Below are 24961 nucleotides of genomic sequence, written 5' to 3' on the forward strand. Positions count from 1 at the left end.
CAGACATATAAACACCTGGCGAAGTACTCAAAACTGCTTCTGTAATAGTTCCCAGATCTAAGCCTTGATCATGGGCACTGACTGTGGAATCAACCTAATGTACATGTGATTCTGGACAAACCGGGGCGGAGCAGAACACGCACACTCCACACAGAAAAGGCCCTGCTCCAGCCAGGAGACAAGCAGATTGTGCTTTGGGTGAATTTTTTTCCCATTATGACCAGAGAGATTTACTAGGTGGGACTTGAAGAGATTTTCAAGTGCAGCAAGTGTAAATACTCAATAACAGAAACCCTGGTCTGTTTCTAGTTGCCTGTTAAACGCCACACATTCAGGAGAAAACCTGAAACATTTAAAAATGCTTTCACTCTTTTATTCTTTGCTGGCTTATTGAAACTCAGAAGATGCACCGTGAAAAGATCTTTTAAAGAAGTCTTGAAGTTGTGATGAATTCTTAACACATTTATGTTATTCTCTCAATGTCAGACAGCCAAACATAGTTGGGTTTGAACAGCATGTCTGGGTGCAATCCAGCAGAAAATCAGATCTTATTTCAGACTTACTGGTGTTTTATTGTCTCATCTTGTTGTGCCCCCTTGAATATATATTTACATAAAGGGAGAGCGGTAGATGGAAACATGCACTGATACACATTTTATTTGGTTTATAATTTTGCTTGAAACTTATGAGAATGAATGGAAATATAACTTGTGAGGCTGTTGAGTGTTTAATAACCACTACACAGAAAATAGGACAAAGCCTCCATCAGCACATTTGATGAGCTTGAAGGATTTCAGAGTGGCTTTTGCATCTTTTTTTAATGTATGCTTTTCCAGATTATTGGGGAGCCATTATTTAAGCAGAAATGGACTGCATATCATGGGGGACCAATGAGTGTGGTGGAAAACAGTAGATAATTGAGACTGATCGTTACTGTGGTAAGGGGAGGAAGATCACACACTCTGCATGGGACTAAATGAATCACCTGACCTCTCCTAAGAATTGTTTATATATGTGACAACAAGTAAAGACAAATCAGAAACAGATAAATAATCCTCTGGAGGGAACTTTGGTCTGTTTCTTTGAATTTCATCACTTTAAAGTCACAGTCAGTATCATCACACTCACAGAACAACAGGTCACTCACAACACAGACTCACTCTGTATCAGTACACACTCTTCAAGTATCTGCAGGTGTTTCTGTATCAGCTTGATCTCATTATGACTTCAGTTTATACAAATCGCATTTCAACGTCGTCTTCTGAGTTTACACAAGAGTTGTTGCCTCTGACCTGTGAAAAGATCAAGGCAAGAGTAAAGAACCTCCACTTACAGTTCACAGTCAGGTTGTTGTTTGTCCAATCCTGAAAACTAATACTAAAGTTTTATAGGTTGTCTTAAAAACTAATCAACAGTAAACAAAATAGTTACATTAACTTCACAAGTTGCAACATTCACCACCTGAACCTCGGACGTCCCTTTAACTTTCCCTCCGAAGTATTGCTAACGTTAAAAAATATTTTTCCTACATACGCTAAAACCGAGGATGCACATACATTTTCATGGCTGCAACATCACATCAAAATTACATCATCTTAAAGGTGCACTGTGTAGTTTTGGCGAGGAAATTTTAATCAGAAGAGAAAAATCTTTATTGACTGCATAATCTGAATAAACAAACTGACCTTAAAGGACAACACAGTTTCATACGGTTTTACTTTGTTTATTTGTGGTGGACCCTGCCACCTTTCTAGCCTCTCACAGTGTTCTGGGGACCTTATTTTCCTCTGAGAACAGCTTGTTTAATCAGTTATGGAAAAATATAAAAAAATATCAAAATTTCATAATATTTACTAATTACTTTAATGTTTTGAACATATTTTATGGAGAAGGTCCCCAAAATTGAGTTTGGTATTTTTGGAAACTTTGGGATTGTGACAGGAAATTTTGATGTTTTTTTCTGCAAAGACACATTTTGTGTTTGAAGGAGTTGTTGACGATCCCTGTGTTGTCTAGGTTAACATTTTGAATCTATTATGCAGCTCACTGTAAACCTGACACTTGGTACTGCCCTCTACTGGCTGGGCCACAAAGTGCATCACACATGTAGACCTCTATAGCAGCAGACGAGAAGGAAATATTGTCAAATACTCTTTATTGTTTTTCAAGGTATAAAATACAAACAGCTGTCTGATACTGCGGGACAGATGAACGAGAAAAGCAAGAATCAAAGAGTAAAATATCTCATACAGTACTTAATGGTTCATGTCAGGCACATGTACAACGTGTGAATCAGTAGCCGTGTGGCGGCTCTGCAACATATAAACCCAGAGCATCAGACTGCTGTGGTGGTTATAAATATAACAATGGGCAACATGATTTAGCACTGAATGAAGTGGTTCAATTATTACTCTGTATGAACACATTGACGAATAAATCATTCATGTTATAAATAAATCAAGACTACTTTAAAAAAGCTTATATGAGCTAACAATTAAAGATAACTTCACCACAATAATATCACCATCAACAAGTTACATTCAGACCAGTGTTGAGCTACATGAGTTCTGGTACGCCCCGACGCAAAACCATCCCGCTTGCTTCAAGTGCAAAGGTCTAAGTGCTTTAAACCGACACCAACTGTTTGAATACTTTCAGTCCTTTCACACACACACAACCATTCACACGAGGGCTGGGCCGAATGAGGATATATTATGTGATGACAGAAAAACAGCTTTCGTTTCATATAATGCTCGACCGTTTATTTCAGTGCACTTGGAGTCACATTCTTCCGGCAATATTTTTAACCACACGGCGTGGATGCAGGCAGGAAAGCTGCATGAAGGCAACAAACAAACATGGAGAGTGACCGTGACACAGAACAGGGTCATTTCAAAACAGGAGAAGGACTCCGACTAGGGATGGGACGATAAAAGATTTTACAGCAGATCGAAATGATAATAATAATAATGTCTTGCTCGCTGACATACAGCCCTATATTGGTTTCCTGTTTTTTTCTTTATTGCCTAAGCCGGTCACCATGATTGCACATCCTGTCCTCCACAAAAACAAGTTAAAGAGAGAGATGAGGCTACCACCATTTATTTATCCTTCATTTGTGCATGTAGAGCTTATGATTTATGACAACTTATTTAAAAAGTAATTCAAGTTTGTTTTAGTGCAATTTTAGTTTTAGGAACATTTTGATGACCATTGGGATAATATCATGAACCATAATTATGTCAGACAGCGTAATCGTGAAATATTCATATTGTCCAATGCCCAACTCCGACCAGCCAAGACAAGACGAGGAGCTACTTCTTCTGACCGGACGTGGTTTAGGTGTGAAATGTCACACAGCCTTTAAAATGAAATAAGAAATATGTCTTTCCATGTGGCCATTTTAGATCCAAACTATTTATCTGTGATATGATATTTTATATCATGGTATGCATCTTTATCTGGATATGAAATGATCTATATAGAAATATGGGATTGTGGTCATATTGCACAGCCCACACACACACACACACACACACACACACACACACACACACACACACACACACACACACACACACACACACACAGGCGGTCAGTTTATAGAGTTACATACATTTTCCACCACTCTGTTGAACTCCTCTGGTTCATCAGCATACACGTGGTGCGAGGCGTTATCGATCAGCTGCACAGTGGAACAAAAGAGGAAATAAAGATCACAACAAAGTCAGTAATTAGACACCACCACATGGAGTTTCTCTACTGAAGAAAGAACGAATAGTAATCAATCTCAAAAGACACTAATTTAGAGCTGAACGGCACACTTGAGACTCATAATTGGATAATATCTCCCTCGTGAGTCTTAACTCTGCATCTCTACTCACCAGCACTCTGGTGTTGTCCTTGTTCCTGATCTGGAGCACACTGTCTCCAGACGAGCTGTTCACCCAGGACCGTGCTCCGTACAGCATGGTGAGGGGCATGGAGGGGGGCAGCAGGTGAACCCGCTGCAGCATGGGCCTCTTGGCCCAGCCCAGAGACTCTGACATGGCCCGGAAACCCACCTCACCACTGGGAGGAGGAGGAGGAGGAGGAGGAGGAGAGGAGGTGGAGATGGGTCAGCTTTTTGCAAGATTTATGTTCTGTTAGGAAAAATGTGTTTAATGAATGCGTGTGTTGGCTCACCTCGGGGTTTGTGCGTTACAGTGGTAGATGTACTTCGTCATGGTGTCATCATCAAACAGATCTTCAAATTTCCTTTTGAAATCAGGACGGAATCTGTTCACCAAGCCCGGACCTGAACCAGTGACATACTGTTAGGCGTGTGCAGAGGGTGTAATGTGGCACAGTGCACCATTAGGTAGACATATCTTACCCCACGGCCCTGCTGCTCTGATGATAGCCAGTGGGTTGAAGAGGGAAACCACAGCCGCAATAGCTTTCACCCAGCGAGGAGGGCCCGGCCTCTTCACCACCTCTGCACCCTGACCTTGACCCTCCTGGTTCTGTGTCTGGGGTCTCTCTGGAAAACCCCAGGGGTCGACCAGGATGAGATGTGACACTCTGCACGAGGAGATCAGAAGATATTAGAATTTTACCAAGGCACATTTATCTGTCATCAGCTTATGCACTGAATGACGTGGTGCACATTGCTGACTTTTAGGGCGCTGCCACTAGGAGGCGCCAAAGTCAAAAATGTTCCAATTCCTCACACAGTGGCTGTAGATGCAATTTCTCATTTACAATGTAATGTTTGTCAGAATATATAGAATATTCACATCTGATATTTTCTCATGTATGTGTGCATTGCGTCTGTTTAAGTATGAATATAGCTTTAAAGCAGCATTAACAGATTTTTGGCCACTTGGGGGCAGCAGAGCAAGCTGTAAACACAAAACTGACATAACACCATCTTATTAAGTTATCATGGTGAACACATTAGCAAACAGTTGCCTATTAACACATCTATTCATTTGGAGTGGTGTTTTTGGGCCATTAGATACATTCAACTAACTAAGTATTTATTCTCCTCAGAACTGATTATATTATATCCCCACCATTAGTTGCTAACTTTGTCTGTCACAGCAAAACAGTTGGAGCATTCTCCCAAACTACTAAAGTAGATGGGGACTTGTTTTATAATGTAAAAAAAAAGAAAAAAAAAAAGACATACAAATGACTCCATACAGCTCGTCCAGTGTAATCCAAGCCTCCGGAAGCCCTGAGATCCCAAATTAATTTGAAAAGACCTCTACGCAGAGAGGGTGAGCGATCTCAGGGCTTCTGGACACCCAAGTCACCATCTACTTCACTTCTTTTGGAAGAATGCTGCAACGTTGTTTTGCTGTGAAGCTCCAGAAATGTTCTGTAGACTATAAAACTTCACCTGACTATCCATCAGCACGGGGGTGAGAAGATAATGACTGAAGTTTAAATGTTGGGTGAACTGGTGAGAATGGGTTTATAAGAACATTTTGGCTGAAAAGAAAAGTTGATAGGAGGAAGTTTGAGTCCATAAAACCAAACTGTTGAGGGAGCTGCAGAGGAATTCCCTGTGGGTTTGTCACAATGAGTGCCCCCTTTCACAATACAGAGAGTAATTTGATCCCGTGATCATATAAAAATATTAATCAGTGCAGCTTAATGTTTAAGGAATAGTTTGCCATTCTGAAAAAAATATGCCTATTCGCTTTCTTAGGGAGAAAATTGATAGCACTCTAATATCTGTACGGTAAAGCAAAGCTACAGCCAGCAGCCAGTTAGCTTAGCTTAGAATTAAAAATGGAAACGGGTGGAAAAGCTAGTCTGGCTCAGTCAAAAGTCACAAAATCCACCTACCAGCAGCTCTAAAGTTCACTAATTGCAACTTTATATCTGTTTTATAGAGGGTTATGTTCTGGGCCATTGTACTCACTTCCTGGGGCCTCAGTTATAAAACTGACTTATGATCAATTTTGATCTTTAGTATCATCTAAGCAGAAATCCACAGAGAAGTAGTTATGCATTAAAAAAATGTTTGACGTGGAAATTATCTTTTCTCTGAGCCAGTGTTAATTTCGTCAGACGAGACGAGACGAAAAATATTCGTCAACGATGTTTTTTTTCATGACGAAAACGAGACGAAGACGAGACGGAATCAATGCCCTTAAACACTGACTGTGACCAAATTAACATGCATTTTTTGTTGACGAAAAAAGACGAGACAAAATCTACTTCATCAAATAAAAACTTAATAAAATGTCTCTTTCTTTTTTCGTCACAGACTTTTAAATTACAATCCAAAAAGTGCCTTCACTGGATGCGCGTCAGTTTTTTTCTCCTCCTGCGCTGCTGCCAGGGGTGTGTGTGTGTGTGTGTGTGTGTGTGTGCCTGAGTGAGGAGCACACACAACACCGGTGCTCTGCTCTAAGTGAGTACAAACAGAGCTTCTCTGGTGAAACGTGCTACAGAGTAATTTCACGTGTTAACCTGTGTTTCAATAAATGTATTCCTGCCTGATAAAACTTATTATTCCTGAGATGTCGTAGCTTCATCTGGGTCGATTTACCTGCTTAAAAAAATAAAATTTGGTGGGATCTTTGGCAACCTATTACCTATCTTACTTCAGACATCACGTCAGCAGTGTTTTTGGTTCACATCGGTGTGGCACGGGCTGACAGAAAGCAGCAACACGTGTCTTTGCAGCTGCTCTTCTAGCAACGTAGCATTCCTAATCATTCAACATGTGGAGCTACTTCATCAGGTAATAATGACATAAATCTTGTGAGATGAGTGAGAAAAAGACTAAAATGAATCTAGTGGTTTGACTAGATTAATTGTGATTAACATTACTGTCAATCTGCTTTCAAAGACTAAAAAAAGACTATTGACTAAAACTATACTAAAATACTTTGGATTTTCTTTGACTAAAACTAGACTAAAATGCCAGGACTTTTCGTTGACTAAAATGTGACTAAACAAAAAAGAATACAAGCTGACTAAATATGACTAAAACTAATAAGGGCATTTGACTAAGACTAAGACTAAAACTAAATTGAAAAATAGCCGACAAAATTAACACTGCTCTGAGCAAAGTCTATACTTGATATAAGTGACTTTGCTGCTGGTTGTGCAGTTTTTTAACACATACATAAAAGCCCACAACTTTGTAAAAGCTTTATGACCAATGTGCAGCAGCAACACACTCTTACTCTGCATGTTTGCCTTTGTTTGTTCACTCTGTTAAGCCATTGAATAAAACGTGTTGTCCGGCTTCAGTCTCCTCTCCTCTAGAGAAATCAAACTTTTTTGAAAAAGTTTGATTTTCTCTTTTTGCCCATGACTATTTCTGGCTAAACCCTCATGTGTGCTGCGTTACATAAGGAGAAAACACACACAAACAACCTTCTGTTTAAGTTGATTAGATATTTATAGATCAAAGGTGTGTTATTCACATATGGGATTCTGAGAACCTGCTTAAGTAAGGTTTTTCATGCTCAGCCTCTTTGATTAATTGAAAATAAGCACACAGAAATGATTTTAAGACCCAAGTTCAGGTATAAATCTAAGAACATATTTATAAACGAGAGCCCTGGAGTCTTGTTGTCAGGCTGGCTGCTGATGATCGCTCCACATTCACCGAACAAACATGAGAGTGAGAAAGCAAATAAGCTTAATTTCCTAAACTATTCCTTAAAGAGCATGATCATTTTATGATGATGCTAGCACTTTCATTGAGTAAACAACTCCAATAAAACATCACAGACATGTTTTAAATCATCTACAGTTGGCAAAACATTCAAAGCATGAATTATTGTGGATTTGCATGGAGGCCGTGGCCAAACACTAAGTCACTACAAGTACCACAACAAGGTACAAGTTACCTCCAATAACTTGATGTTTGACATGTTATCCAATCAGTATCATTACCTCGAAGGGTACTGGATGGCGTAGGAGGCAGCCAGGTACCCCCCCAGACTGTGTCCCAGCAGAATCATGTTCTCCAGGCCCACAGACTGCCTCCACTGCTCAATGGAGTTGACAAACTGCTCCTCTGCCTTGGCAGCATCTGAGGGGAACGGGGGCCTGGAGCTCCGGCCAAAGCCCAGGAGGTCGAAGGCGTAAACAGGCCGTGACCGACTCAGTGCCTCTAGATTCCTAATCCACAGACCAACCCCTCCTCCGAATCCGTGGACCATCACCAGGGGAGTCTTTTTGGCTTGAGAAAAAAAGAGGGAGTTGGAAAAGACATAGAGGATTTATGTCATGGGGTTTATAATGCATACAGCACTGGGAGATTACAGCCGTTTCCTCTTGCTAAACAAACATAGACCGAGAACAACGGGGTACCTTGTTCTGCAGGATTGCGCACCGCCTTGTTGGTGACCGTCAGAGTCCATATTCGATCCTGGCTTGGTAGGGTCACAAATCTAGCCCATAGGTCATTCTGAATACCTGTCATGACCACACAAAGACAGGTAATGATAAATTTACCCACAGTGAGGCTCCGTGTTGGTAGCTGGTGACATAACAATTGCCAGCAAGGTGTCATATTACACTTACAGAAGCTCCACATGGGGAGAGAGATATTTATATAAGACTTAACAGATTTTGTACATCATTACAAGTGCTAAGCTACATTTATATTAGTTCCTAGTTGTCAAACAATTCTTACAAGCAAGAATCTTGGACTCTGTAGTCTTCAACAGGGACATGGAGGTTGGACGCCAGGAAGGCCACCAGCTCCAGACTGAATTTGGCCTGACGAGAGAGAGAGAGAAAGGCAAAGACATGTACAGAGAGAATAGACAGTCAATGCAGGTCCAAGGGTAAAGTCAGCCTTATCTTTATTTGCATTGAGCGATAGTAGTACAAGCCCAGGAGTGTAGTGTTTCACCAGCATCAAGCTGTCAATCAAACTCAGCAGTGATGTAATGTTTGATATTAATCACAATGACCTCTGACCTCCTGAGACTATTATTTACTGTAACTTCAGGGTGGTTTAATGTGCAACACATTCTTTAAGTTACACACGAGAGTATTGTAGACCTTGTCATTGTCAGGATGTGAACTAAAAAGGTGTGTTTACCCCCCACTTCCTCTCTGATTGGAGGTAGTAAATAGGCCGGTCTCACATTTCGTCCTCCTACTTGATTGCAATCAATGGGCAATCCAAAATTTGCTGAGTCATCCTGACAAGAGGCTCACAGTGGGGTGTCAATCAAAGCTTCTCCCCAGTGAATGGCAACTTTAAAAGACCTATTGTCAAGACAGCCTCATTTCACCACTATTATACACATTATGCCACAGCTCTGAGCGCCTGGTTACAAGTTATAAACCCAATTATGTAGTTCCTACAATAGGAAGTTACACTGAGCTGGTCATAAGACTACTTTATGGTCAAGTTACACTGATTGTACTACATTTCCCCCTGTTCCTGTCACATAAAGCTTACCAGTAATGGTTATTTGTCTTATATTAGGATACATTTAGGTGACAACATTTAAAAATGTCACAAAATGTGTTCAGCTCCATGTTGCACACCGTATAAATATGAGAATATGTGTATTCTGTCTGTGAGTAAGTCTCAGTGGAACAGCACAACAGTGAAGTACTGACCGCAATAGATGTCACAACGACACAATAAACACATTCAGCTTTTACAGGTTTAGCTAGCATGTACTGGAAGCAGACCAGCACTGTGTTGGAGGAGGTTGTAAGGCTCTAAGTTACTTACTGAGTCTCACAGTCTTCCTGTATCGGAGCTGTGACTGTAGCAGGATCCATTGGTTGACATACTCCACTGACCACGTTCAATGAAAACAAGTTGTGAGGTTGAAAACACGCTCTGCCGTGTGTCTGATAGAAGGACAGCAGCAGTGAAGCTAGTTTCCAATGTTTTGTAACGCGTACATTCCTAGGTCAGCTGACCGGAAAGGACAAAGATTGTCTATTACGAAGATGCACCAGCCGTGTGCAGAATCTTCGTTGTATTGTATTCACACAGTCGACGAAAAGTGTGAATTTGACAACGGGAGAACGTCATACTACAGTATTTATTAGCAACTAACGGAAAAATTGATAAGTATTTTTTGTATGTATTCATTTGGTGCATTTCTCTTGCTATAAACAACGTCCGCATGTGTGTTTATGTGGTTTAATAATTAATGCAGTTCAAAATTGGGGAAATCTTTTTGGGTTTCTGTTAATTAGATATTATGCATATGAGCATTTCGGCTAAGAAGGTGAGAATCAATAATACAGTTGACAAAGTCTCATCTCGAAATACTGTCAGAGTAAATCATCTTGCCACGTTTCACACCTCTCTGTCCGACGGTGGGCGGTAACAAGGATCGTCTCATCTTTGTTCTTCTTCCCGTGCGGAGTCGGAAGATATATTTTGTAACACCGACGCCGCTTCCGGTTAATGGGACACGTCACTGATTCGACTGAGGAAGAGGACCCGCTTGTTGACCCATTCTGCACAAATTAAACGGCAAAATCATGTCGAATTCAGTCATTTCGGTCATTTCTCGGTTTCTAGAGGAGTACACCACCACGACGCCCAACAAGCTGAAGGTGGTGGATGCATATCTGCTGTACATCTTGCTGACAGGAGCGCTGCAGTTCCTCTACTGTCTGCTCGTCGGCACCTTCCCCTTCAATAGCTTTCTGTCGGGCTTCATCTCATGTGTGGGCGCTTTTATCCTCGCAGGTAAATATTAATTCAGTTAAATGTTTTTATGCCTCACTATGACTCGTATAAAGCTTCAGTTCCAGGGTTTCCGTCACTCGCTGGACTTCTGGCCCATTAGTGAAGGTGTGTGTACACAAGCTAGCTAACTAAGCTAAAAGCCTCATGGTTTCACTTGAACTTTGAAGAAAAATGATGAATAATTAATAAAACTTCTTCGTATGGAAATGTTCCAACTCACTGCTAGAATTAAACTGTACATGCATTTGCCACTTCAGGTCACCTACAGTAGTAAAAACTGTAATGTAGTCTGAACCATACAAAAGCCCTGCAGTAAATCTTTCTTGAAGGTTATAATATTTAGTTTTTGTGAAAACCTTTCTTTGGGCGGTCTGATTCAACTTAAAAGTTTTAGTTTGTGGTGTGATTGAGTTGCATTACATTTCACTGAGATCTGTTGAGTATTCTTTACACCCAGTTTTATCAGGCTTAATAATTAATAACACCTAGGTATCATACAATTTAGAATATATAATGCATTACAGTTTAACAGCACGACAACCTGCGTCTATTGTCACCATAAAGTTAACATTGTAAGAATAAATGTAGAATCTGTCACAGGCCTGTTGCAACACTGCTAGCTAAGTTTACCTTGTATACATAATTTCAGAATAAATTGTATTTCTAATAGTGGTGGACAGTTAAAATCAAGGAACCTTAAAAAGAAGGAAGGGTCATCACTTCATCGAATCTTGCTTTGGTGTCAGACTGTGGTGACAGCAGTATTGAAGTCTATGGGAGATGCACGGAGAAATGATGAAGACATGCCTCTAGAAAATGAAAGACCATACTTAAGAGAGAAGGTCAATGACTGATTATTTTAAATATCTATTATTTATTTATTTTTTGAGTGGCACGTGGTTCATCCCTCGAGTTTGTTTGGGGAAATCTCATGTTCGCAGTGTAATCACAGTCTCATCAGCGATATTTCGTTTCGTCTCTATGCATCCTCCATAGACTTCAATACATCTGGCACCACAATCCAGCACCAAAGCAAGATTTGACGGCATAATGACCCCTTCCTTCTTTTTTAGGTTCTTTAGTTAAAACCAGGAAGTTAATTTAACACCTGCCAAATACAAGGTAAATGCTGTCTGTGGCAGGTAAAAAAATCAGATCACCTGCCATCATTAGTTTTAATTATATTAATAAATATTATTATGAAAAGGTTAAGAATAGTCAGTCAGGGATCAAGGTGATGTGATATATTCCATATTTCTAATAACAAATTAGAAATAAAAAACAAATAAAAGACAAAAAATAAAAGACATTGTTTTGACTTTTATGTGTAAAGCACTTTGTGCTGCACAGCGAAGTGTATGAAAAGTGCTATATAAATAAAGTTTTGATTGATTGATTGATTGAATAACTTTCGTACCACTGACTCTGTTTAAAATTCTAAAATCTTCCACGGAGATTTAAGAAGTGTCAGATAAAAAATTGAGTAGCTGGTAGAAATGTTCATCGACTCACCACCGTTGAAGGTCAGGAGGAAAAAACTGAATTTCAGGCCCTGGTTAAAACCCTGTTACTCAGAGCCAGTGCTGAGATAACTAGATGACCTGTGGACTTTAATTTATTTTAAATGTTGCTGTCATTTTTGCGTATCACAATATTTTTAAAAATCTAATTGTGACTCCACTGAAGGAGAAGTTTTAATACTTCGCTTCAACAGAATGAATCGCACACCATTACAGTCACCGTCACAAGTCTCACTCCTCTCGTTTCCAGGTTTTGTCATGTTCAAATAGACAGATGCGCCTTAATGATTCTTAAAACAGAGCCACCTGTTTGTGGAAATGTAACCATAGCAACAACAGCAAATCCTTCATTCCCTTCACTGCAATGTTAGTGCTGAAGTTCACACATTTCTAAATTGGAAAAGTGATACGCTGGTATTATTTTTCCATGGGTCCAATGTGTACAGAACAAATACTAAATCCTCCATCATTTGTCCTTCTCCCAGTGTGTCTTCGTATCCAGATCAACCCACAGAACAAAGGAGAGTTCCTGTCCATCTCCCCAGAGAGAGCCTTTGCTGACTTCCTATTCGCTCACACCGTCCTCCATCTGGTTGTGATGAACTTCATTGGTTGAAAGAGATGTGCATCTGACTCACAGTGTCCCCCCCTCAGAAGGTGTGCATTTTATGTACATTTCTCCTTTTTTAAAGTTGGATTCTTTAAAAATTGCCACTTTTCTTATAATCCCTCCGTCATACTTCAAACCTTTTTTAATTTATTGATGTTTTTATCACATCCAACGTCCAGTCGTCATCATAGACAGAGCCCACTAATCCATTCGGCCTGCACGTTCTTCAGTACTGACAGACGATGTTCTGCTTTGTGGAATAATGAAAAACCAGACTGGTGAAGGACAAATGCCAAGTAGTTTAAAGAATGTGTTTTTTTTAATGAGTTTTGTAGCATCTGCATCTGAATATGAGAAAATCTCTCTCGGAGGTGATGTGTGTGTGATATAAATCAGTGTTTATAGTGTAGAGTCTCTCAATGGACAGCAAATGGGGGATTTTATGAACTCAAAGAATGTTAAAGTTTGCTATTACACAGATATGTCTTTAACTGTATGGGCTTATGCTTGTAAAACAAGAAATATACCCTTGTCGTTTGTGTGCTCTCAGTCACATTAAGCATTCCTACCAGTTCATCATCTCGTTCTCAGTGGAACAGCTTCAGATATTATATATGATAAGAGACTTCAGTTATTCTCAGGGGAGATCAACATCATATCACATATTGCTTTTTGCTTTCCTAGAAACCGTGTAATGAATATTTTGATTTGCGGGCAGATGGAGGGGACATCCCCCATCCTCTTGTTTCTCAGTTGCTGCTGAATAACGACTCTCATAACTTTAACGTCACTAACCCCACCGCCTCTTCTTCTTTTTTATAGATCACAACAGGAGAAGTCATCAGAACTCACCTTCAAGACGTGATGCTACATCTGCTTTGTGCCCCTGATTTGGAGAGTCCCATCCCACCATCATCATCATCACTGAATTAGTTGCATCTTGTCACATATGACGCAGTACAATTTTCTTACTGATAATGGTTGATTTTTTTTTTTTTCATTATTTTTTTAACATTAAATTTGTAAAGCATTCCCTTTTGCACTGAGAAGAAGAAATAAAACCTGAAATGGTGACCTTGTGAATAATGAAGCAGTCCTTGAATGAAGCACACTCCGCTCCATTTAATTCTCCACAGCCATAGACTTAATATCAATAATACAATGTGTAAGGCCAGACAGATAAAGAATGGTTCTTAGAATATTGTGTGTATTCTGTCGAAATGCCAGTAAAGGATTCATTTAAATCTTTTAAATAAGTTATATTCTCCAATTGAGTATACACAGGTATTTTAGTTGAAAGATACATTTTTACTTTACAAGACAAGTTTATTTGTATAGCACAACTCAGACACAAGGCAACTCAAAGTGCTTTACAGGGGCATACAAATTACATTAAAAGAAATTGAAAGTTGCATTTAAAATACATTAAAAACGTAGGAAGAACAAAACATTAAAACAAGTTAAGAAATAGAAAAGTAGGTTAAAGTAGAAGGTTTAAAATAAGACTGGAAAATAAAAGTCACAGTGCAGTTCAAAGCCTTGAAATTGTTTCAGTGGAAAACAGAAAAATCTTCAGCCTTGATTCAAAAGAGGACTACAGGTAGTGGGAAAACGTTAATAAATGGTCAGATTTCTCATATTTGAACACAGTAAATTATTAGTTTTGATTATGAAAGGTCTCATATTGTAAAAAAGTTTGACACATTTTTTTTTTATTATATAGCAGGCGAAGGTGCTATACAAATACTGTGAAAGTATCACGACACTCAGTTCATGAAGAAATGTACGCAGCCTATATTCAGAAACTAGTCCTTTAAACGCAACGCATATTCAGTGGGTGGCATAATGAGGAAGTAAATTCGTAATTCGTAATGTATTTGGCACATGCCAGGCAATCGATTGTCATTAGACTGAATAGGAGTTTGCGTTCACTGTCTATATTATGAATCTATGTGGTGCTAAAGCACTGGCAGAGTAGATGCAGAAACTCAGAGGGTGGTGCCAACTCAGGCCTGGAAGTGCTGACCAATCAGAACAAACTGTGCTTTCAGGAGAGGGGCCTCAAAGAGACCGGCACTTACACAGAGCTGTCAGACAGAGTGTGAAGAGCTGATCATGGACAGTATGAGAAAAATAATGTGTCTGGTGATCATTAAAGAATGTAATTTTCTAGTGGACACCAAAAATCAAAGTCTGAACCTGAAAATGAGCATAATATTGGACCTTTTAATTAGAGGTGCATTACATTAAACAATACGACAAACATCAGACAGAGCTGCACAAGAGTACCCCACTAAAGCCCATGTTATTATGGTGACCTCTTGTCTCATTATATCTTCAAATACAGGACAGGGTTTGTTGGTGCTGCATGTTACATCAGCGGCTGGTAACAGAAAAAGAAATATATGTTTAAAGGTCGGCAGGACATAAAATAAAACTTTGGTGAAAATTGCCAGGAAAGAGCTCCATCCCTTGTAGAACCTGTTTTGAGCCGCACAGATTGCATCATTTATTAAAGTAGAACTGAGGCCACAATGTATTCTGGAGCCAATCACAGTGCTTCAGCTGGAGGAGCAGCAGCAGCAGGCTGCCTGCCTATCATGCTAAGAGAGGGGAAAGCAAGAACATTACACCCCAGAGCAATGAGAGGCTTTGCTTCTATTACTTGTTCTGGAATAACTGATGGAGTCGAACACATTCCAGCTCAATTGCTTTAAACTGTGCAGAGCTGTGGGGTGTGAACGTGTGGATGTGTGGGCCAGCTTGAACTGGATATGAGACTGTGTTGCATACAGAGATGAAATACGGACTGAGTCCTGTCGCCGTCCCAGGTCTCTCCTCTGTAAAGGTCAGATCTAAATCTCTTCCTTACTGATTTAAAAGCAGACAAAGAGGTATCTATCTATAGTACCTACCTCCATTATAGATGGGTAACATTAGCATCAGTCCTTTTGACAAAGGGGTTGGCATAAAGGAGAGAGTGGAGTGGTAAGAGAGGTGACTCTGGGAACAGAGAGGATTATGTGTTGCCCACAAGATTTACATGAAGTTTAAAAGGAAAGGTACTGTTCAGTGCCGAACTGTACAGTAGGTACATACAATAGTTATTATATATATTGTTATACATATACAACTATTGCATGATTCAGGTGTGAAAAGTATTGTAACTCAGTACATTTACCAAATAACTTCCACGAAGTACAATTTTTAGGCACTTCTACTTAACTTGAGTGTTTTCCAGTAATATACATTATTCTGAAATGGGCCATTCTGCATGATGAGGACTTAGTACTAAGTATACAATGATGATTGTACTTTTATACAATTCTAATTTTGAAAAAAATTACTTTTACTTGTAACTTGAGTATTTCTACACTATTGGTATTGCTACTTTTGCTGAAGTAAATGATTACCTCTTCAGCACTAGTGTCATTATTACTGATGTATTAACATGTCAGCCACATTATTAATGATGTGATTGGTCGAGGTAGATTCTATATACTGTTTGGTGGTTTTATTTCATGTTTAACACTAAATTGTATTTAATGTGCTTGTTATATGTTTTTAAAAGTAACTAAAGCTGTCAAATAACTGTAGTGCAGTAAGCAGTAAGTAGTAGGTAACACTTTTTACTTCTGAGTAAAATGTAGTGGAGCGTAAGTGTAATGTCTCATATAGGCCTAATTAAAATACTCAAGTTTAGTACTTGAGAAAATGCCCTTTTCACGACTGCTTGTTCTTAGTGTATATAAGAAAACAAAAATCAGACCACAGTTCACATCTTATAAGGATGATATTTTAAGGGTGTAGTTTATTCCACAGACTTAAAATTAGACTGTGACATGTCTTTTGACTGAGCTGCTCCTCCTTTGACTGGAAGAAAAACAGTCACATTAGTCAGTTGAGAGATTTTCCCTGCTGGGCAAAGTGCTGTTATCACATTCAAACCGCACAGCAATGTATATTAGAATCCAAATAATAAAAACAAACATTAGGAGGCATCATGACACCATTTTGCTTCAGCCATTCTGTTTGCAAAGTGTTTTTTTTTTTTTTACCATTACTAACATGAAGCCATTTCAGAGCCAGAGCTTTCAAAAAAGTGTTGGGAAATAAGGGCAGAGGTAGAAGATCTCTTCCCCCTGACACCATGCCCCGTGACACACAAGGTAGTGACATCTAGTTAATCTCGCTTAGTCTGATGCATAAATTCACCAAAATAAGATTCAAGTCTCTTGTAACAGAGACAAACACATACGTTATTCAGTATTCCCGAAGCTGTAAGGAATGTCAGGATATTAGATTATTTCCTGAGACTCACCGGCTGGAAATAAAAAGTGTTGTGAAAGTTAAGTTTCGATTCTCCAAAAAGCCTGTACGCTCAGTTTCCAATTCTGAACAGTGGCTACATTTTTCCAGGAAATGGAAATGACCATAAAAGGCTTAGTAGCCACAGCATACAGCGGGGGACTTTAGGGACATCCTTGACACCCTTCACGGACTAAATTGAGAGGCTTGGAATAATTGTTTGTTCATTCAGTGGCTGAGGGGGCTGTGTGTAGCAGCTTAATCCAACAAAATGAAGACTGGACCAAATCCAAAGTTTTCAGGCATTAAAATCAAATCATTTCATTGTAGCCTGCCAAATGAATTCTCTGCAGTCATAGAGGGGAGGCACTCTGCGTCTGGTTGCCTGGGAGAAATAAAATAATAACAGCAGGAGATATAAGAAAAAACATGACGTGTTTAAACTCACAGGTCAAAACACACTTTGGGGAGTAAGCGTATTCTTGCTCGGAGTTAGTTGGGAAGATTGATACCACACTTATGTCTGTATGCTATACTGAAGCGGACTTATCTCTTCATTTCAGCTTTATATCTCGTAACTATCACTGTCATGACTTACCATGTGAATATGTTTTTTCACCAAGCTTGGTTTTCATCTTATTTTCTTTTCTTTAAAGGGGCAATATGTGAGAATTTTAGTTGAAAACATTCAGTAATCAGCAGAATGTGAATAATTAGCACCATGACTGAGAAAAAAAAGAAAAGCCCATGACACTTTTTAGGTTATAAAAGTGGCTTATTCACTTATTCCTCATGCTCTAAGTTTGTTAGATGTTCGCTAAAAGTATTCCTGACTGTTAAAATCTAACTGGCATCTACGTGGTTAACATCTGGCACATCTGGATCCAACTTGTGGTCACATGACCGAGGGGAAACTGGCCTTGCGGAACCTGGAGTCTGTGTTTACACAAGGGAGAACATTTGCTTGGTAAACCTCAACCCGTGCCGGTGAAACATGCCGAAGCTCTTCACACTCGCCCTCAGCCTGTTACCATGGATCCCAGGTAATGACTATGAATACTGAGGTTATTTATATTCTATGTTTTTCAGAGGCTGTTGGATAATTGATGAAAACTAGAGTTCTTTTGGATGATGAATGTTTGTTCTGCAGCCCCCTCTCTTTATTCTCCTGTTAAATAGTGGTGCTACAGTGTAAGATGCTGTTACACTCCACTTCTCTTTACCATTCTATCGCTTTTCTGTATTAATCATCTGTTGAAAGCAGGCGGACCATTTTCAGCGGGAGGCTTTTGTGTTTTGCTTTCAAATTCTTCCAAGCTTCTGTTTTGTTTGGCCCTTGGCAAGAATATGTTTGATGTTTATTTTGTCAAGTCTCCACAGGCCTGTTATATTTGTCCCCACAAATCTCTTATTCTGGAGGAATAATCCTATTTTGGAATAAGAAATATGGAGAGGGAAGTGAAAGTAGGAAAAGTGTTTTGCTACAAAGGAAACTGAAACCCAAATGTGGTACAAGTGTTGCTCAAGGCCACTCTCCCCCGTCCCCTCATTGTATCCACTGTGAGTGACTGTGCTCTGACTGCAGCATGAATACAGTTCGAGCCAGCGCTCAACATTAAGTCATCTTCGCTTTCCATCAGCCATCCTCTGCGGGGTAAACTCCGGGGGAGAGCATTCAGTCCTGGAGGGTCAATCCATCACAGTCCCGTGTCATTATGAGCCTCAGTATGCCAACCATGTAAAGTACTGGTGTCGTGGGAAAACGAGGGAGTTCTGCACCAGCCTGGCTCGAACAGACGGCACCCATTCGGCTGAGGACACAGTGAGCATTTCTGACCACAAGGACCAGCTTTTGTTCAGTGTGACCATGAGCAACCTGAAGGAGGGGGACTCTGGATGGTACATGTGTGGCGTGGAGATAAGCGGAATGTGGACAGCTGATGTTGTCACTTACACTCACATCAAGGTCGTTCATGGTGAGTCACGAACTGATTTTCAACTGATAAACGGCGAAGGAAAAACATTTCCATGCGTTACAAATGATTCCTTTCCTGCAGGTCTGTCAGTGGTGAACAGTGAAGTGAGTGGGGAAGAAGGGAGTAGAGTCACAGTGGAATGCCTCTACGGTGAGAGATACAGGTATTTGATTTTCCCTTTCATCCTATTACAGTCATGTCAGTTGTATTTACCATCAGATCATGTTGAATCCTCATTTGTGGAAACGAGCATTTATAGAGCAGCAACCCTGAGAAACACGGTTGTTTGTTTGAGATTTTCAACTCAAGCCAAACTCTGACGGACAGTCAGCCTTCACCGACTCCCCTGTGACTGCTTGTCAACAGAGAAAGCGAGAAGAGGTGGTGTCGAAGTGGAAACTCGAGCTCCTGCCTGCTGACGGGTTCTGAAGGGAGCTACGAAGACACTTCAGTGGCCATCAGTGATGACAGAACTAGGACTTTCACAATAACCTTAAAGAAGCTGCAGCTGAGAGATACCGGCTGGTACTGGTGTTATGCAGGACAGCAGAAGATAGCCGTGAGAGTGGTGGTCACACCTCGACCCACGACTAGTAGGTTACCTGTTAAATTAATACAAACAGATGTTACAATGTTTTCTGCCTTTGCATCCAGTGGGGACCGAGACAATCTTATTTATTGAGCCGTTCATGTTTGATTTATTGCTCAAGCTGCATAGACAAGACTTGGTAACACTTCACATGAAGACGCATTATAACTAATTATAAACATACTTATAATGTGTTAAAGGTGCACTATGTACATTTTAATCAGAGGAGAAAAATCTTCATTGACAGGCTTTTTTCTGCCTTAACAAACAAAATAAACAAACTCTCTCCATTTTCATGGCTGAATAAACAAACTGACCTTAAAGGACAAACAATTTCACACTGTTTAACTTTGTTTATATGTGGCGGACCCTGCCACATTTCTAGCTTCAAACAGTGTTCTGGGGACCTTATTTTCCTTTGAGAACAGCTTGTTTATTCACTTATGGAAAAAAAAAAATAAATCTATTGAAAAATATTAAAATTCTGAGTTTGAATTTCTCCTCCAAAACTACAAAGTGCCCCTTTAAAATGCACCTATAGCACTGTGTAATCATAGTTATGAACAGTCAGTAGTATTTATAATGCTTTATAACAATAATCAAACATTGTTAAGCATTTTAAGATTATGAGGTTGAGTATCAATACTTCATAATTGCTCGTCACTCACTTTTTTGCAAGCATTATAGTGTACTAAAATTCTAATAGTTATAATACTTTATAATCTTTTTATAGCACATTATAATCACTATTATTCTGCATTATAATGTGAGTGTAAGTTACTGTAAGTGGCCATTGGTTGCTTTAAGTAAAGTAATGAAATCCATGTGTTGTAGACATAACAAGCTGGTTATACGTCACTATAGGTGTTGATTGAAGTAAGGTGGAAAGACAAAGATTAAGTCAACTCAAAAACAGCAAACAAAATCTTTTCCTTAACATGTACTAACATACATTATACTATTGTTGTTATAATGCATTATAGACATTGGTGGAATAATAAGTTACGGTTATTGTTATTGAGATTTTTCTGTTCGATCTCTCCATTCTGGGCTGCTGTAGAAACATGGTGGGGCAACATGGCAGACTCTGTGGAAGAGGGGGACTCCCTAAAAACTTGGTATTCGGCCCGGGCAGGGGTGATTTTCCAGGATGCAGTAGTGCACACGGGCTGAGACGATCACAGAGCTTGCTGAACAAACTCTGTGATCATCTCAGCCCGTGCTCTGAGTGCATATTGCTTTCCAATAATTTGTGCATTCAACCTTGTGCATGTGCGTAGACTTAGGGTTAGGGTGCATGTATTTGATGACCTGGGAATGAGACCAAATTTTTTTTTTTCATCATACTTTGATGAGATTTCAGTCCGGAAAATTGGAAATCTGTTGATCCGAGCAGACCAATCAGTGCACTGCAGAGAGTTGAACTCCTAAACTGGTATTGAAGACCATTAAAATCAGGCATTGTGGTTATAAAAAGAGGCACAGTTTTGTCGACTTTGTGGCCTTTTCCTCTTGTCGGTTTGTGGCCGCTGAAATGAAAATTGCAGCTTTAAAGATCAATATGTGCTTGTGACAGATGGCGGGACTCTAAGGTCTCCAGCTGTACAAGGTATTGATTATTACGAGTCACAAACACTCTTTTGCTTATAGCAGTACATCATTTCACAGCTCTGTGTGTAACATCTTTATCTTCAGCAGCAGTGTCCGTGACACTTACACCGAGTCAGTCTGCTGTGCGCCTGCCTCCGCCCAGATCCATCACCCAGCAGTCCTGGGACAGTCACAGGTAAATGTAGGGCACTTTGTCATTATTGTGCTTTAACCTGATGTTACTTTCAAAGTAGTTAATGTATATCTGATCTTTAAAAAGCTGTCCAACACTGATAGTTGCATCATTCGCACCTTACAGCAACTGCTCTCAGATGAAACCAAGCCCGCAGCAAGAGCACCAGGCTTTGACGCTAATACTACACAGTGACTCAGCCGTGTAATTACAGCCTCACGTTTTGCACAGGAGCCCAAAAAGACTTTCTCCCATAAGCTTATACTTTGAAGTGGCTGTAAAACGCCAGATAATTTTTTTTCAGCATCACATCCCTCGTTTCACTGTCACAATTTGTTCCATTCAGTCCTACAACATTTGGGAGGTCTGGATGAGCCCCACGATAAATCATTTTGTCCCCGTTCAAGTTAGGAAGTTAGTTTGGCAGAAGCCTCTAGCGCGCACAATCCAGGGGCCCCACAATGTGGGAGATCTCTTTTATAACCAGGAAGTCAAACTTTTTTGGCTTTGTCACTACCTGTTCTTGCTGCCTGATGTGTGGAGCGTATATATATATATAAAGGTGCAATATGTAAGAATTTCAGTTTAAAACATTCAAACAATAACCTAAAATATCAACAGAATGTGAAGAAATAACAGTTTTGACTTAATGTCCAAGACCTCTATGTATTATGTTGCAGAGATGATAACTGAAGTTAGCATGCTAACCAGCTAGCCCTGGGCCTGAAAACCTCTTTCTCCCAGTGGTCCAAAGCTTCTGTGCTTGTAACACACCGACACCCCTCTGGTAGGCCGGTTAACTGTGAGGCTAACAGTTACTCTTGTGGTGTGCTGCTCCTATTAGTTGGGAGTATGAATTCTACAGGTGGCCAATTCTTACATACTGCACCTTTAATTTCCACGTCAATAAAGCCCCTTTGAACAAAACAGAATTGAAAGGATGCTACAACAGGCGACCATGCCCCACCATCAGCAATAATCATTAGCAAAAATAATCCTAATCATAAACTAACTTAACAAATTTCCTGTTTGACTGAAGTTGTGTGTGTGTGTGATGATGCCACCCTCATCAGGTAGCGACAGGCTTCAAGCGCCACCGAGCAGCTCTTCAGAGGGATGAACAGGGCTCCACCTCTGAAGCTGTATCCAGCTCTCATTATACACCCATGGATAAAACTCCTCCAGGGACACATCGACCATATTTTAATCTAAATTTACACAAGTGCCAATCCTTTACCACACCCCCATGTTTGATGTGATGCCTTTCACGCTATTAACCATTGTGGATGCTTATCTATAGCATCAGGAAGGAGTTCACTCAAGTTCAGCTCAGTCAAGCGCAGATAATGATCGCATCATTCTTGCCCGGGAGTAACTATCTGTCATCATCTCGGCTGTCACGTTACTATGAAAGAACAGATGCAGCATAAGCAGGAGCTGCTCCTGAAGCTGGCCTCTGTGATCGGACCACTGTGTGCTTGTGTCTGTGTTTCAGTCACGTCATGGTGTCTTTGCTCCTGTGTGCTTCCATAATCATCCTGGTGGGCATGGCCATATTGGCGAGACAGCTGTGGAGACGCCACAGTGAGGAAACTTATTTCTTACAATATTTAAGATCAAATCTGTGCAGAATCATAACACTTACCTCCTCTACAGGTCTATGAAATATTTCACATGCACTGAATATAACATGTCTGTGGCTTACAGGTCCTTCATATCCATTCCTGGAGAGGGATACTGAGAAAGCAAGAATCAATGTAAGCCCCCGCTGAAATATCTGTCACTGTTCTATTACACACTCGGTCAAAATAAACACCATTATCAGGGGAATGTTTTAGCGATTATCGTACTCATTTTTCTTTCTGTCTCCCGCAGACGCACTGTGTATGTGACCTGCAGAACAATGCTGTCATTTTTCACAACAGGGATTCCCAGGACGTTCATATGTGCTTAGCTTAGTCAGTCCAGTGCTGATTGTTACACATTGTAATTGAATGTAATTTTAGTGCACACTGCTTAATTTACTTTTCTTTTTCTAAATGACCTTTAGAGAAATGTATGATTTTTTTTTTGCCTGCTGCTTTCCACGTGCAGTCGGCATAGGCTGCTGATCCTGTAATACGCATTTGTACCATAATTATGTGGTCTTCTATTTAATTTGGTCAAAAGCAGCGTCGTCACTACCACCAAGGACCCTGAGGTCATGACCTCTGTACTGTCGAGATTCAAACAACCTGGTGCAGTTTCCACGCTGCAGTTAAAAACTTACACATGGTATTTTTCAGGCTGATTTTCACTGTTTTGAAACTGAGTATATTTAAATTTGATTATTCCTATTTTTAAATCAAATACATGTATGATTAATTTTTTCTCCACTGGATTTGTATGTGGGAAAACAAAATAGTAACGCTTTATTTTTAAAGGTCCATTATCTACCAATAATACTCAATGAAAGCAAGAATTGAACTATTTGTACTGATTATGGGGGAAATAGAGTCTATGTATTTGTTACTTGTTGTTATTTGAATTAAGCCTGTAATAATATATTTTCTCCCACTTGGGGGCAGCAGAAACAAGCGAACACAAGTGACCTGTAGCTTTTTCATTTGATATGGAGAACTTGTGAGCTAATAACACACCCAGCAGTGCAGTAACATTAATATTCATTTGTGTTTGTTTCCTCCTGATGATTGTAAGTTGGTCTCCACCAGCTCCTGAGGGAAATATCTGGCTATTTAGCTGCTGAATGTTTATTAGCTAGTTGCTAACTGTGTCTGACCTCGGTGCTAGTTAGGTAGCGTATGGTCAATGACAATTCACAACCAAGATGATAAAGAGTCATTTCCTGTATGTGTCACATGAGTTTCGCCACTGGCCCCGCCCCTTTAGGAGACTGGCTGCAGGTCAGGAGTCCTTTCATAACAGTGGGATAAGTGAACGTGAGCACAGATAATGTCGATTCTTTCACACCAAAGTAATCCATTTTTCACAAGCCACATGTTTTTCTATCATTCTGACAATAAAATGGCATCTAACAGACGGACAAATCAGGAGAAATTTAACCCTAAGTTGCCCTAGCAACACACACGTGCGATCTGAAGCTGCCATGTTCTACTCACCCTCATACCAATGGAATGTCTTGTGGAAATTTGTCTTATTTGTGAGATATCTGAAATAAACTTGTAAGAAATACCAGTTGTCTTTGAGGATTTTATTCTTATAAAGAAGGTTCAACAATCTTACAGAGTGGCATGCAGTCTGCAGAAAGAAGAGCCAGATGAAACCTTTTTGATAGGGGGAAAGGAGTGCCCTGTGTCCTTCTCATGCCAATAACACTCATATAACAATATGAAGACAACTTAAAACACAATAATGATATAAGAGTTAAATCATTTCTCATACAAGAGTCTAGTAATATAATTTTCCATGACAAAAGTCAGGTGAAGTTGTGTAGTGCATTCCGCTAAACAACTAAAGCAGAT

At 39.9% G+C, this 24961-nt stretch overlaps 3 protein-coding genes across 7 annotated transcripts; 2 read left to right on the plus strand and 1 right to left on the minus strand.

Moving 5' to 3' along the window:
- Positions 1-546: 546 nt before the first annotated feature.
- On the minus strand, positions 547-9876 carry abhd4 (abhydrolase domain containing 4, N-acyl phospholipase B). 4 transcript variants are annotated; one of them, XM_084369085.1, is made up of 9 exons: positions 9716-9876; positions 8654-8739; positions 8329-8433; positions 7909-8197; positions 4376-4563; positions 4186-4297; positions 3885-4071; positions 3617-3685; positions 547-1292 (listed from the first exon to the last, which is right to left on the minus strand). In XM_084369085.1, exons 1-9 carry the CDS (start codon positions 9763-9765, stop codon positions 1233-1235), a joined length of 1146 nt encoding a protein of 381 aa, XP_084225211.1. In that variant the 5' UTR covers positions 9766-9876; the 3' UTR covers positions 547-1232. The 4 variants fall into 4 exon arrangements, with proteins under 4 accessions (XP_084225211.1, XP_084225212.1, XP_084225214.1 ...); XM_084369086.1 differs by lacking the exon at positions 547-1292 and adding an exon at positions 2139-2835; XM_084369088.1 differs by lacking the exon at positions 547-1292 and adding an exon at positions 2139-3361.
- Positions 9877-10391: 515 nt separating this feature from the next.
- On the plus strand, positions 10392-13897 carry dad1 (defender against cell death 1). The gene is made up of 3 exons (XM_084369092.1): positions 10392-10693; positions 12699-12870; positions 13646-13897. The coding sequence occupies exons 1-2, from the start codon at positions 10483-10485 to the stop codon at positions 12827-12829; spliced, it is 342 nt and encodes a 113-aa protein (XP_084225218.1). The 5' UTR covers positions 10392-10482; the 3' UTR covers positions 12830-12870; positions 13646-13897.
- Positions 13898-18067: 4170 nt separating this feature from the next.
- On the plus strand, positions 18068-24674 carry pigr (polymeric immunoglobulin receptor). 2 transcript variants are annotated; one of them, XM_084369089.1, is made up of 8 exons: positions 18068-18174; positions 18772-19107; positions 19189-19270; positions 19474-19700; positions 21392-21482; positions 22975-23063; positions 23187-23236; positions 23355-24674. In XM_084369089.1, exons 1-8 carry the CDS (start codon positions 18126-18128, stop codon positions 23436-23438), a joined length of 1008 nt encoding a protein of 335 aa, XP_084225215.1. In that variant the 5' UTR covers positions 18068-18125; the 3' UTR covers positions 23439-24674. The 2 variants fall into 2 exon arrangements, with proteins under 2 accessions (XP_084225215.1, XP_084225216.1); XM_084369090.1 differs by having other exon boundaries at positions 21395-21482.
- The last annotated feature ends 287 nt before the right edge of the window (positions 24675-24961 follow it).

This window comes from Pagrus pagrus (genome assembly GCF_965226575.1).
Source record: "Pagrus pagrus genome assembly, chromosome: 12".
Classification (NCBI taxonomy): domain Eukaryota; kingdom Metazoa; phylum Chordata; class Actinopteri; order Spariformes; family Sparidae; genus Pagrus; species Pagrus pagrus.